The 14,534-nt window shown below is 44.2% G+C and overlaps 1 protein-coding gene across 1 annotated transcript in view; it reads right to left on the reverse strand.

The window, feature by feature from the left end:
• Nucleotides 1–14,534, reverse strand: part of MRPL58 (mitochondrial ribosomal protein L58) — an 83,281-nt gene that overhangs the window by 24,505 nt on the left and 44,242 nt on the right. The window contains exon 2 of the mRNA XM_069654843.1: nucleotides 234–267. Coding sequence (XP_069510944.1) covers nucleotides 234–267 — 34 coding nt within the window. The remainder of the gene's footprint in view (nucleotides 1–233; nucleotides 268–14,534) is intronic.

The raw sequence follows: 14,534 nt of genomic DNA on the forward strand, positions 1-14,534 counted from the left end.
GGCCACATGGAAGGAGACTTCGGGCTGGGGTTTGGTGATGACTCATCACGTAAAGCAATATGGAGCACAAGTGACAAAAACACACAATAAATCTTTTAGGGACAAATAGGTTTGCAGATTTAAATACATCATGGGTGACATTGCTTGGTCTATCTGGGGGTCGCAGTGAAAAATAAGGTTTTTGATGTTTTAAGGACCCCCAAAAGGAATTTTTGATAAACCCACCTACTTACCCGTCGGAATATTGACAGCAGAGATGGAAGCATTCTGTAAGATAACAAAAACTACATTAATTACAGAGGCAGAAGAACATTAAAGAAAATATGTATATAAAATGGGGGTCTTATACCGCTTTCTGCCTAGTGTCGCCATACTAAAAGCTCACCGCATAGTTAGATCCGATAGATGTTGCATATTGGTGGGCCCATGAGAGGGTCCGAGATAACACCGATTTGCTTTCGCTGTGGCAATTCATCTAAGGACAATTCAACGAGCAAGCCTACTACCACCCCAACCTTGGCTATCTTCGTGCACTCAAAACCAGCTAAACCCTACCCTGCCACTTCCCTAGATCAGACCTTTTGCCTTTTTTCAATATTAATTGCTTTATCCAATTTGTTCTTGTGACCTCACATTTCATCCTTTTGCCAGACTCGTTCTTTAATCAATTTTTTCCTTTCTTTATCACTTTCATATTTTTGAGCAATCCTGTCCCTAGGCTACACCTATCATATTTGTGTATTATCCACCCTATCATTCCTTTTATGCTTACTGTGAAAAAGCTGAGGGTTTTTCCCTTCCCACTCCCAGGGAACTTCCAAACAGGTGGCCAGGGGAGGGCCAACGCTTTTGTATCCCCGACCCTGGTGGCGGACTAGCGAGGGAGGATCACCTGGGTGGAGGGTCCTCTGGGATTGGGGAGGGATTACCCAAAGGTGATACATTGTATCCCCCCCCCTTTCCAACACGTGGCGTATTGTGGGCCTGACACCCATTGTCCCCTGTAAGCTCCTAGTGTAAAACATCAAAACAAAAAATACACATCCATAGACACTCTACCATGTTTATGAATGATCTGATAACAAGACCTGGCAAATAACGAAAGAGCAAGACACGTGAAGCCTGTTAATGCTTCTAAGGTGTATAAAAGGAGTAACCGTGTGAGACAAGACAAACGAGTTGGAACCCGAGAAGGAACCCAAGGCAGAGACTGAGTGAGCGGGCAGCTGGAAGGGCCTGAGCACCCCAAGTACTACTGTCGGAGAACGGAGCACCAAGACGCGAAGGGCCCGTAGCTGGAGAGGGCTAGAGAGAGCATTAAAAAGGAAGCCATGTCTCCAAGGAGCCCGAAGAGGAGTGAGTGAGGAGCTGATCTCTAGAGGGCCACCCTTGAAGGTGCTCATTCCCCTGGGCCAGTAAGGCCGCCCAGGAGTGTCAGAGGGGCGATCGAGGAGTCCCTGAGCCTGACACAAAGAAACTGCAACAGCTACGCTGATCACAACTGGTGAGTTCAAAGGCAGAAGGGATCCCGGTTGATGAAAGATGCGAATCGTGAGAGATAAAGGATTAATAAGAGAAGGACAAGAGTAGGAGAAAGACGCTCTGAAGAGAAAGTTTCAATTGTCCATGGTGTTGAAATGTGCGAAATACAGATTGAGAGACAGTGAAAATTGCTCTCTGAAAGCGGAGGGGAGCTGTGCGAGGCTCGAAGTGGAAGCTAAAGGAAAAAATTAGACGGGTGCTGCGTTAGAGTGAGCTGAAGCCCTGAAGTAGCAACAGATAAATAAATCAAATAGTGTCTGAGGCACAACCCTGATGAACACTGATGAGAGGTTAAAGAGTGCCATGGGCACGATGCCACAAAGGCCAAGGTGTCAGAGTGGTCACTCACAGAACTAACTAAACTGTGCACATTCGAAAGTCTCCGATACAAAGACTTGGCAAAGTGTTGAACATGTGGATCTGTAGGGGAAGGGAACCCTTGTTGAATCCATGAATCTTGTGCCAAACACAAACAAAACTTTGTGAAATTGTGGTCCACAATGGAATTGTGGTTCACGGTGGAAAGCATTGGAGATTGGTTATAAAAGTGTGAACTTTGTGAAAGTTGGGGAACGGAAACCCTGTGAAAAGTGAAGCCTGTTATGAGATAACTGAACTTTATGAGATTAAGGATCTTTGACCAGAGGCAGGCTTTGTCTGGGAAAGGGAACCTGGAAAGCCCTACAAAAGGATTATGACTCTTTTTGAACTTTGTTGATACCAAGTCGTTCAAGCTTGGGGAAGGGAGCTGTGGGACAGCTCCAACATCGTCGGATGAAAAGGCTGCAGAACCCCTGCAGTGCCATCCTGATATTATTTTGCTATACCCTTTTTTATGTTGGCCAAACCCCTACACAGTATATTTCTAGTTAGTGAAGGCAGATATAGATTTGACACAGACTCCCATATATAATAGGGCAAGTTAGGTATTCATCCAACCTCTTTTCTTAAATAAAGGTTTTCTAAACGGATTCCTTGTGTCTGTGTCTATCTCGTCACCATGCCAATCTGACATTAGACCGAAAGGGAACCTTCCCACTGCTCATTTTTCGCCCCTTTTCTCCTCACAGCCTTTGTTGACTCTCCCTATTTTAACATGTGACCTAGCATTTTCTCTGTCCCTTTCCCCATGAAGTGTAACTGGCTGCCTTTTTTCCGAAAACATCCTTCCCCATTTGGCTCTCCCTCTCTCTCTCTCCCTCATCATATTTTATGATGGCTGCATTCGTGTGCCCTTAATGCTCACACCAGCAACAAGAGACGGGGCCTAGGCTCTTTTCTAATTGCCACTGCTGCGCCCTAGCAAGTCATATATATGTACCATGCCACGTGCAGTTTAGATTTTACTCTTACACTTCACTACAGCTCAATAGTGAGGTAAGGCATTTTCTGTTTAATGTCCTCCATAATAACTCTGTTTACTTTTAATGGGTTAATGCAGTGTGTGGATATATGTGAATGGCTGGACTGTGGAGATGGGCGTAGCATCTACGTTGGCCCACAGACATATATACACATTATGTGGGAGATATATATATATATATTGCCAAAAACACAGCAGAGGAGAAAACCCACACTCCAAAGATGAGGCACTACACAATCTCAGCGATGACAAACTGGAATCCAGATAGAGAAAAAAGTTTATTTAAAGTTAAAAAAAAAAAAAATACGGCAAGCACACACAACAAACAAAACAGGATGCCAAGGGGGAATCCTGAACAACGCGTTTCACGCTTCCCTGAGCGCTTGGTCACGTACTATATATATATGAAAATTTCTATAGCGCCTCCAGCCCACAGGCATCGGGACACTTACACAAAAACAGGAGACAAACATAAAAAACAGGACAAAGAGGGCAATACTAATATACCTTTACTGAGAATGGGTACATCCTAGATCGACCTGACCATTTATGTTATATTATGTTATTTTGCATTTATATAGCGCCTTATATACCATTGGTATGGTCTGAAGGTGCTGGCAGGTTGAACGCCCTTGGGAACCGAAGTTCGGGTCAGTAGAGAGAAAAGAGAGAGTCCAAAGGTGCGTGTGCGCACCGGGTATGTGTGCAGCTGGTGTGGAATTCCTGTGGTAGCTGCTTCTTAGCGGTAGGTGTGGTGGCTGAGAGATCAGGAGTATGTGTTCGATCTGGCCAGAATTATCCAGACCGAGTGTGGCAGCGTTAGGCCTGAGGAGAACGCCTGGCTGGGGTGTGAGACCAGCAGCGTTTACTTAGAGTGATGGGGAGTGAGCGGCAGATTTTGATATGAGAACAGTTATACCGAATGGTGTCATAGTATCTCTGTGTTCTAGTTGAGTGGTGGTGTAAGGAGAGAGTAAGCGTGGGGTGTGATATGAGGTATGCTCTTTCAAAGGTTCCATCCATTCCAAGGCATAATACGAACGTAAAGCAATTCTGGGCGGTCAGGTCCGTTGTATGCATTTTTGGATTTTTGGTCATTTCAGGCGTTCATGATTGCACTGCACACTCACATGTGCTGTTCACCATGCGTGCTCTTAGTCTATCCTTCATTCTCTAGTGTGCTCCACGTGTGTTCGCAAGTGTTCCATACACTCCTGCTCTTCTCGCGTAGGTACTCCAGTTTACCCCGTGCATGTATTCGTGTCTGTCAACTCACTCATCTGCTCTGTATACTCGTCCGCTCTGTATTCACATCCCCACTGTACGCTTATCCGCTCAGTACACTCCTCTAATCTACAGACTCATTCGGTCTACATACTCATCCGCTTTAATTAAAGGGGTGTGTCTTCAAAGCTTTCCTGAAGAGACTCAAACTGGAAGTCTCTCTGATGGCCACTGGCAGGGAATTCCAAAAGGGTGGGGCCAATGCCCAGAAAGATCTGCCTAATCTTCTTGATCTATTAATTTTATTCCCTGTAATAGTCATAGATTGGAGGATCAAAGTTCTCTGGCCGGTTTATAGGGCATGATAACTTTTTTAAGGTAGTCAGGTGATTTTCCGTAAAGGGAACACTGAATTGGTAGACTATCTTGACCTCAATGCCTTGCTTTACTGGTAATCAGTGCAGCTCTCGTGTCCTGAGATTAGACGTTGATGCTCGGCACAGCAGTATATTGCAATAGTCTAACCTCAACAGAATCGTAGCTCTGGCGATGATCACATAATTATTTTTATTGATAAAAGCTTGTATGGTCTGCAGAAGATTCAGAGGATAGTTGAAAATCTTGCAGAGATTTTATACCTGTGCATCTGAATTTCAGGGAGGCCTCTAGTACAACCCCCAAGGTATTTACTTTCGGTTGAAACAGAATCCTGTTGCATTGCAACATGAAATTGGCATATTCGGGGACCAACTTAGCACAGGCTTGGGGTGAGCCAAATATCATAAGCTCAGTTTTATTACCATTTAAGGAGAGCCAATTTGATGACATCCAACTTTCAATGGCGTAAATGTTCTTTAGTGTTAATGAGTCTTGTTGGTAGTCTCTGCTAAACTCGATGACAAGCTGCGTGACATTGGCGTAGTTGGTAAAGAAGACACTTAGTTCTTCCAGTAGAGTGCAATGTGATCGCATATACAAATTAAAAAGGAGTGGCGATATAGAAGCTCCTTGAGGAACACCAAATTTGATAAAAAGAGGCTGGTGATGTGGCTGAGCCCCATTGTTTATGATATACACGATTAGATAGAAAGGACTTGACCCAATTTCCCTGCTTTTGTAACTATTCCAGGAGGTGCTTGTGATCGTCAAGATCGAATGCCGTCGACAGATCCAACAGGATCAGCATTCCTGCTTTTTCACTGTCGACAATATCGAACATGTGGGTTTGAAGGTCAACCAGTGCAGACTCTGTGCTATAAGTAGGACGGAAACCAGATTGCCTGCTGTGTATATTTGTATTGTTCTCTATAAAGGCTTGTAGTTGTAGGGTGGAGGCCTGATCTAGTGTTTTCAATAGAAATTGGCTATTTGTTATTGGCCTAAGGTTACTGGGGTTGGTGTGATCCAAGTTCAGTTTCTTAGGGATAGGCATAATGGAGACTTTCTTGATATCTGCCGGAACCTGTTGGTCTCTGAAGGAGGCGTTTATAAACTGTCGGGAAGGTGTGAATATTTTAACATTTTCCAGTATAAGTTTGGGAGGTAGGAGATTTAGAGGACAAGAGGTGGGGTTCATGGAAGACAATAGAGAAGTGGTCTCTTCCAAAGATATAGGGGAGAAAGCAAAATCTGATTGGGTTGTTGTAGCTTCTATCTGCTTGTTAACTACCCCATGTCTCATATCAGATCTCAAAGTTGCTAGTATTTTGTCCCTAGCCTTTGAGATTTTACCTTCAAAGGCTTGCGCTATGCGGGTACAGTCTTGATCCGGGATTAAAATGGGAAGTTGAGGTTTTACCAGCGATTTTAGTATGCTAAAGCGTTCGCTCGTGGAGTTGGAGGACTGTTCAATCTGAGTTATAGAAGTTTTTCTTGGTTTTCTATAAATAAGACTCTATATGCTTTGTCCCGCATCTTCCATTCTTGTCTTGTGGTATCAGTGGGGTGTTTGATCTAGGTGAGTTCTAGCACCCTTTTCCCTTTTTTCCATCTTGACGAATTCCGGCGAGAACCATCTTTAGTGTCTAGGGTTCGCTCCAATTGTTTTTGTTTGTATTGGGGCTATTTTATCAAGTTTTTCTGTGAATGTTTTGTTGAAATTATTCAGCAGGTGGCCCACATGATCAGTCTCTTTGGAGTTTGCTATGACAGCTTCAATTCTATACTGAATATCCAAGGTACTCACTTTTTTTTAAATTACTGCCCTTGACGTTTTTCATTACATTTATAGGTCTAGTGATAGGAATCGGGAGTTGCAGAGAAGAACTGACCATAAAGTGGTTTGACCTGGCGTAGTGTCAAGATCTTTAGTTTTAAGGTTTCTGATAACTACCCGTCAAGTATGTGAGAATCCCCTGTTGTGGTGTCATTTATAATTTCGTGGCCACAATCTACTAAAGCTGATTCTAGTGGTATTGCCTCCTTATCACCAATGTCTCCCATCCATCAATTGAAATAGCCCAGGATAAGCGTGGATGAATTTAGACCACTAGTATTTCATCGTTGAAGTCTGGCATATTGCGGGGAGGGTGGTAAACCAATACTATGTTCACACAATGGTGATTGGTGGGGGTCATTTTCAGGTGCAAAATCTTGCAATCAGTGCAGGAGACGGATGCAAGGAAAAGGCCTAATTTGGATCTAGCTATAATGGCCACTCCTCCCCAGTCCCTCTTTGTGATCTGCGCTATAAAATGAATAGACTTGGGGTGAGGCCATGGAGATATTGGGCCCACTGGTCTCTTGGAGCCAGGTCTCAGTCACACATAGAATGTCAGTTTTACTGTGCTCGATGTAATCGTGAACGTCTTGTGCGTGTTTTACCAATGTGTGTATTAATAAGGGCAATTTTGAGTGTGTTTGAAATTGCCTCTCCCTGGGTGTGCAGGGCACTGGAGTCATGCTGTGCCGTTTTATCTAGCAAAGAAGGCGCTCTGTTATCCAGGGTATCTTTGTTTGGCGCTGGTGTAGTTCTCCCAGCTGTTTCAACCTGTACGGAAAAGTCCCTTTCAATCTTGTTGTGTATGGGGGTTAGCTCCACGTGAGGCATGATCAGAGGTGGTGGACCACTTAAGTCTACCTTCTCAAGTGAATTATCATTGTGCCCGTCTAATATTGTCCTTTTTAGGCGACCAATGAGCACCAAGCGGTTTATGCGATGCGTTATCAAAGACAATGAATCCTGTTGAAAGTAGCCCATTTTATTATGGGTACCGCTGTGGTCTGCAGTAGGGGTCTTAGAAGCATAAAAGGCATTGCAGCCGAGTCACAGCGAAGACCGGCGAAGACCGGCTTGGCTCCTGAAGCAAAAGGCAATGAAGCGCCTGACGTTTCTGGAAATAGCATGCTAGGGCACCTGGGAACTGTAGTTCCCGTGAAGATATTAAACAAACCTAAATGCAAGTGCTTTTCTCGCTGCAGTGGACTCAATACAATAATGCACTGAAGGGTTGACAAATGTTATCACAAGATGTTAATTTCAAGATCTTTAGTCACAAATGAAAGACAAATGAAATAATGCCAACTTCCTACAAAAGCGCTAGCAAACCGCCTGCTGTTCTTGCAATGGAAAACAAATACAGATGACTGTTCAGCTGCGCTCCTATGTTTTCATATATATGGGTCGGCATTAGCAATCCTGCAATTGTGGTTAAGCTGAACCGCCCCAATCTAGGAAGTCAAACAGAGTATTAGCGCTAATATACCTCTTTTACAAGGTGGACACCCAAGTCGGAACAGGAGCAATGTATTTTTCCTGGGGAAGGAAGTTACCTAAGGTTTTATGGTCAGTAATTAGTCCTGACCCTACACCTTGAAGGTATTGTGAAGAATCCTACGGATCCCTCACTAAGACCCTGCCTAAAGTCTCCTCCCAGGTGGCCAGGGGAATGCAGACACTTCCTGATCCAAACCATGGGGGTGGTGTACTGTGGGAGGATCACCTGGGAGGAGACGGGGCCCAGGGAGGTGAGGAGACAGATTCCGTGGGATGAGACACAGCATTTTTGCTTGGACAGAAAGATTCTTACCACTGTACCTAAAGAGGATATGGCTTATTGTCATTTTAATGTCTCTCAACCTCACATTAAATATGAGGTTGTAACCCCAAAGGTTATAAAATCAGAACAAATTACATCAAAAGAAAGATCCTTTTTGGTATCCCAAACTAAATGATATGGCATTTATAACGCGCCAATACACAAGTGTTTCATGGCACGACGATGCAAGGGAGGGGGAACGAAGGGAGGGACAGAACGATCCTACTAGGCCAGGTGTCATTCAGATCGCGCAAGTGCATGGGATGGGGGACAGGTGGAAAGTACAGGGGTAGGGGGGAAGGCAATGCAGTACATGTGCAAAGAATAATAATAAGTAAAAGTAACGGCCAGCAGGTGGCAAGTGCAAAGGTAAGTGCAGACATAAGGTGTCAAGTGCTGGTAGTGGGACTGTAGAGATACAGAAACAGTCCCCAAGTGCGAGGGTTGCCCGGCAGGCAGTGTAGGTGTGTGTGACTGGAGGGGGAGGAACCTGGCCCAAGAAAGGTGGGTAGCCAGGTAACCAGTGCAGATTCAGTTTCAGCCAGGAGGTCAGCAGGAGAGAGGAGGAGAAAAGGCAGAAGCAAAGAGAAAGGTTTTGGAGGTGCTTCCGGAACCGAAGATGGTTCTCCTCAAGTTTCAGGGAGGCTGTTCCAGAGGGAGTCCCCAGCCGAAGAAAGAGACAAGAACACATCAGAAGCATGTCTGTGGCCTTGGTGTTTTCCTGCTTGCCTAGCAGCTACCTAGCCTGTTTACTCAGGGAGTGACTGCAGAGTACCAACCTTCCTTCCCACACAGACCAGCTGCAAGAGAAGCGCATGTTAGAGAACCTGCTTTCATAGAAGGCACTTTAGCACACAGGAGATGGGCTACCTTTCAATAACGCAAACCCCACAACAGGGAATTTTTAAGCCCTACCGGGCAATTATATTAGTATGTATTAAAAGGTCCAACAACTCACACCATCAATTTTCAGCTTCAATCCCCAACCAATGCATATCCCCTGCTTTGATTGCCCTTTGATAGGGTTAAGGGATAATCCCTTTGGGGAACCCCATCTACCTAGAAGTCATAAAGCAGGCCCAAACTGCTTTTTCCCCCCGAGCTTCGAGACTTCCCATTAGTTACCAGCTTCCTGCTCAAATACAAATCCCCTTAAACTTAAATTGGATCCTGCAGTATGGCCTAAACTTTAATTGTTTTACAGTCTTATGGACTCATGGTGTTTGTCCTGGTATTTATACATGCGGCCCCATGAAGATACAGAGAAAAGGCGCCCAAGAGAAAAGGTCATTGAACCAGTCACTTCTCTGGATGCCAGCCTCTGTTTTCATGTGGGTACCAAGGGTATGCAAGGCCTCTTATGTGCGTGAGAGACCTGTTGTCGGCATCATTTGGTGGTACATGGGTGCAACCCGAATCGCTGATCTTTTTGCAGAACCTCACCTCCCGACACAGACTACGGCACCCCACTTGGCCCTGGAGCGCCCCATGCACTGCTTTCTCTCACCCCAGGCTGCACCGCTTAGGCTGCCCAGGACATCGCCTTCTCACTGAACTGCACTGCTCGCATGGCCGATCATAGGGTTATTTATTTTCTGGGTCCTTCCCGACTGAGCCCAAGGCAGAAAGACATGGTGCTGAGGCCATTCAGCTACAAGCTGCCCCTGGCACGTGCCCGGATGCCTCTCCCACCAGGCTGGACAGGGAACGCAGCCCTGGCTTAAATTCCAGCCAGGCCGCCCAGCACACGTGACTTGGCCGAATAATTTTGCAATCCCGGGGGGGCGCTCAATAATGCAGCCCCCTAGGAAGTCTCCGATTTGTCTTCCGCTCCCTTTCCTCCTAGAATCATTGATACACTGACAACCAGTGGAGGATGTGTAAGGTCAGTGTTATATGATCCAGAGTCTTTGGCAGGCCGAGATAAAGAGAATTAAAATTATCTTAATAGGAAGTACTATATTGTTTATATGATTGGCACCGAAGAAGAATATTTAGAAGCTCTACAAACTTGATGGAAGTTGTGCACATAAAGAAATTGTTGAGACAACATGTACTGCAAGATTCTTTACTAGGGGCACTAGAGTTGAAGAGGACGCATTCAGGATGACTAGATGTGTCAGACCCAGAATTAGTCTTACAGTTCAACAATGAGATCTTGATCTCGCTGCCTGTTCCGACACATCGTCTGTAATAGTTCACAGGCAATTTTTTAAATTGCAAGCTGCGTCAATTACCAGTTTCTTGTTTCTATTAAGTTGAATGATGATTTGAGTAGCACCAGTATAGGTACAGAAACAGGGAACAAATAAGTGGATATGATCTGGCAACGGTGACACAAAGATTAAATAGTAGTGGGGAAAGTGCTGAGTTTGCCAACACGGGTTAGTGCATAGTCTTGGGATTCAAGCCCACCAACAGCAACTTTTTGAACTCGATCCAAAATTGAGGATTTAATCCCTTTTAAAACCATACGTTGAGATAAATAACCATTTGTGATATCGAACAAGTTGGACAGAATTTTTACGCTAACCGACTTAATTTTCTTAAGTGGACAAATATCCAAGAGCGAGCAGGCTGCTTCCCTAGCCTGATTTTTTCCCCCCATCCAGCGTCTGAAGGAATACAAGATTTTGTTAAAAAAGGATTTTTTTTAAATTTTGGGGCCCAGACGCTGGTTTGGACAATCCGTACAAGGGGTTTCGTAAGGCTGCCTTATCATTATTTAAAGGACGCCAAAATGGCTGACACAGTAGCCTGGCGATTATGAAGTCTGTTTAAGACTTTTCATGCTTTTTTCTGAGGATTTTCCCCCTGGGCAATACTTCCCAGATTCGTATTTACATGTTTCTGCCTTGCAGAATTTAAAAAAGAAAATCACGTATTACTGCAGAGCAGATTTTTTTAAGCTTTGTTCTCCAGTTGCGTTCAAGCTTTTTCAACTGCAAGAAGAAGTTGAGAAGTACAAAGGATTTGTTGGTTAATGTCTGTTTGATTTTAACTTTGAGGAGCGATCGTATCAAAAAAATTTATAAGATTTATATTTATAAGTGTCTCAATGAGCATCAGAGTTTCATCCTTAATTAGAGGTTTATGGATAAAACCAACTTGTGCTTGGGATATCTGCCTACAAGGGTGGATCATGATCTTTTTACAATTCAGATAAGATTAAATGAATTTTGCTACAATTTGAAATGAATTTCAAAATTAACAGCATAATGATTGGTCCAGGCTACGTTCGGAAATGTAGTTGGAAAAAGATTTGGTCAAGCCTATGTGCATGGGTGTGTTGTAGGAGTATTTACTATTGGAAATAGTCTAAGTGAAACAAGTTCATCATGCATACATTTGGCTAGACGATGTGTCATGGAGTCAAACCAAATGTTTAGGATGATTTTACTTAAGATGATTTTACTGCCATCAAAGCAATAGAATCAATTACGCTTCCAGCTGTTGACAGAGATATCAGGGGGGGCAATAGATGAAGACAACATCCAAGGTAGAAGTACCCTGACAGGAGGTTAATGCTAAGAGCACTACTGGTGGGTCAAAATGAGGACATTCAATTTTAGAAAAGGAAAAGTAATCCTTATGAATTAAATGAGAACTACACCCTTGCCTCTGATCAGATGGTTGTTTTGCAGCATTGTGAACCCTAATTGTTGCCATTTATTTTTGGCAACAGAATTATAAGAAACTGTTTAGCTATACTGAGTCCCATTTTGGTTTTAGGAATTGTTGTTGGAGCTTTATATAGAGCTCAATGTAGGACTCTTCCAGCTACCAAGCAATTTGTACATGCATGGGAAGTCATTTGGATATTACCTGAAATAGATTTTGTAAAGCCCTTAGGCAAGAGTATTGAGTTGGTTTTAGTGGAATGTGTATGCATTGCTTTGCTTAAAATGTGCTAATAATTACTCAGTATGGATTATCTTTTCTCCAGTGGTAGGTCAGAAGAAGGACACAGAACCTGATTAGAAAGATCATTTGTAGGATTATTAAAGAAAAGCACAAAGCCTGCCTTTCCCTATTCTGCAAGGCATCCCTACCCAATGAAACAAATGTCTATAAATGAAACCATCTATCTGACCCTACCACTATTTCTAACAAATCAAAATAAGGATGACTCCTCCTGAGGTGTGTTGACGGATCTTTCAGACAATTTTCAATAGATGATCTTCAAATATTCTTTAGTGATTACTTTTATCAGTTCATTTATCATTGTTTTGGACTGTTGAGTCTGCTCTTCTAAAAAGGTTGATCATTTTCTCCACCTCTGGTAAACTTATAGAAATATCTTTTCCTTCTGGGCCGTTTCCTATTTTCCTGATTAGTTCATAGTCTTTAAAATTCCCTTTGCTCTTTATCTTGATATGGTTTGACCAATTCCAGCTTGCTCCCAGGTTTCCTACTTATACCCAGTTCTTTTAATTCACTTAGGCCTTTTTGGTATTAATTATTACGAACTGGGTCACTCCCAGAATATTTCCCTTTCAGTTCTCTTTGTACTGACTGTACAACACCTTCTTCTGGACTAAGACGAGTAAGAGCATTCCAAAAATGACTCCGATTCACTCTAGTAAGGTTTCCTCTCTCCTGACTGTGACAAGTAGGAGCATTCCAGTAATACTGTTTTTCATCCACTCACTGCCGTTACCCCCCATTACCTTTCGTTCTTAGGTCTAAAGTCACCAGGGTTTTCGTTCGTTGAGGATCGGCTTCCTCTCCTCCTAATCTGACTTCTTGTGTCCTTTCGCCAGCCTCTCCTTCCTCTGTTCGTCTTGGTTGGCAATCCAGTATCTCGGTTGTCAGCTTCTCCTGAGTTGATCGAATCAGAAATATTTCGGAATCGTTACTTGGACCTCTGGTCCACCAGAGTCTTCTCGTGGTTAAGCCACTGGCCTCTGCTTTTCTGTCTCTCTCCGCTTCTATCAGGAATAGGGGCTCGGGCAGACGTGGGGTGCTGCAGTTTGCTCGTTAAAAGTGATTGCGGGCTAACTGGAGTTTGAAACTACAACTTTGGGTACAAATGTAGTTCTCAGACTATGCGCGCATTTCCAGCTGACCGTGATTTGGGACAGCTTATCAGCAGGCAATGGTGCAGTGCAGGTGCAGATTATTTTGGATGCTATGTGAGGTTCGGTTGGAAGAAAGCGGAGTTCCCTGCACGTCGCTCGATGCAACATCTCCGCAGACATCAGGAAAGATACCCACAGACCGGGAGGCGGCGATTTCGCGGGGTCTACCATTAGCCCGGCATTCTTCGTCCGGGTAGTTCCGTGGGGCTCCCAGACTAAAGATAAGTACGGGAGAGGGGGTGCCTGACATGAATGAAACTACTAGTGCTGATGAAATCTGGTGACTGCTGTGAAAGAACATTGGTGCGACTCATAGGGTTTCGCTGTGCTATGTGCGTTACCCTGCGTTTGCTACGTGCTTCCTAGAACAATTGCAGCTTGGGGTGTGTGTACGGCACTCGCTGACCAAGAGGGAGAGGGTGTTTAGGATTTCAAACACGGAACTTAAGGTGGTAAAAGCAACAGAGTCTTTACGCGAGGAAAGAAACAAGTAATCCTCGATCATGGGGCCATGTGTGCTTAGAGAACATGTGTCATTTGTTTAAAGCGAGCTAGTGCTAAGAATAGTGCTGGCTAAAAGAGAGCTGTTTGTTTTCATATATGTTTGCTTATGCCTGCCCAAGGGGCCATATGTTTTGTTCTCATTTTTGGAAGTTTCCCCATTTGTTTGTTCCATTCAGCTTATTGGAAATTGTTCATCATGCATTCATGTTTATAAGTTGTGCTTGACTATGTATGAACAGGAGACAAGTGATTAGTGCGACTTCATTTCATTTTGGAGCGTGCAGCCACGCCGGTATTGAGCTGTATAAGTATGTATGAATATGCTCAGGCAGGTTAGGTTTTACCCTGTGCTTCCCCATTCCTGACCAATCTAGGTATTGCCTTTACCCTCTTTCCGGTGTTCCTAACTTCCCCACCCTATCCACAATCTCTCCCCAATCCCTCTCCCTCCCCCCCATTGGCTGCCACGTGGTGAACTGTGTTGTATAATCGGGTGCCTGTGCCAACCACAGTGGGAGGGTCGAATTCATTTGGCTTCTGTGGTTCGGGGGAAGAGTGTCAAACTATCTTCTTTACAAGTAGTGTTGCGACAGCTTCGGGATGCCACACGTCAAGCTTTGGTTCCTCTGGCTTCCTGGGTACAGACGGTAACCAGTATATCCATTCTCGGCCACTGGCATCTGCAGGGCGCTGTGCATCTTGCCTCTGAAGAGTTTTTTCCCCCCTTTTCAAACTCGTAGGATCTTCTTTCATTTCCCCAGGTTCCTCCCCTTTTCAGATTGA

The sequence above is a fragment of the Ambystoma mexicanum genome, chromosome 3q (genome assembly GCF_040938575.1).
Source record: "Ambystoma mexicanum isolate Mex_15411 chromosome 3q, UKY_AmexF1_1, whole genome shotgun sequence".
In the NCBI taxonomy this organism is placed as follows: Eukaryota; Metazoa; Chordata; class Amphibia; order Caudata; family Ambystomatidae; genus Ambystoma; species Ambystoma mexicanum.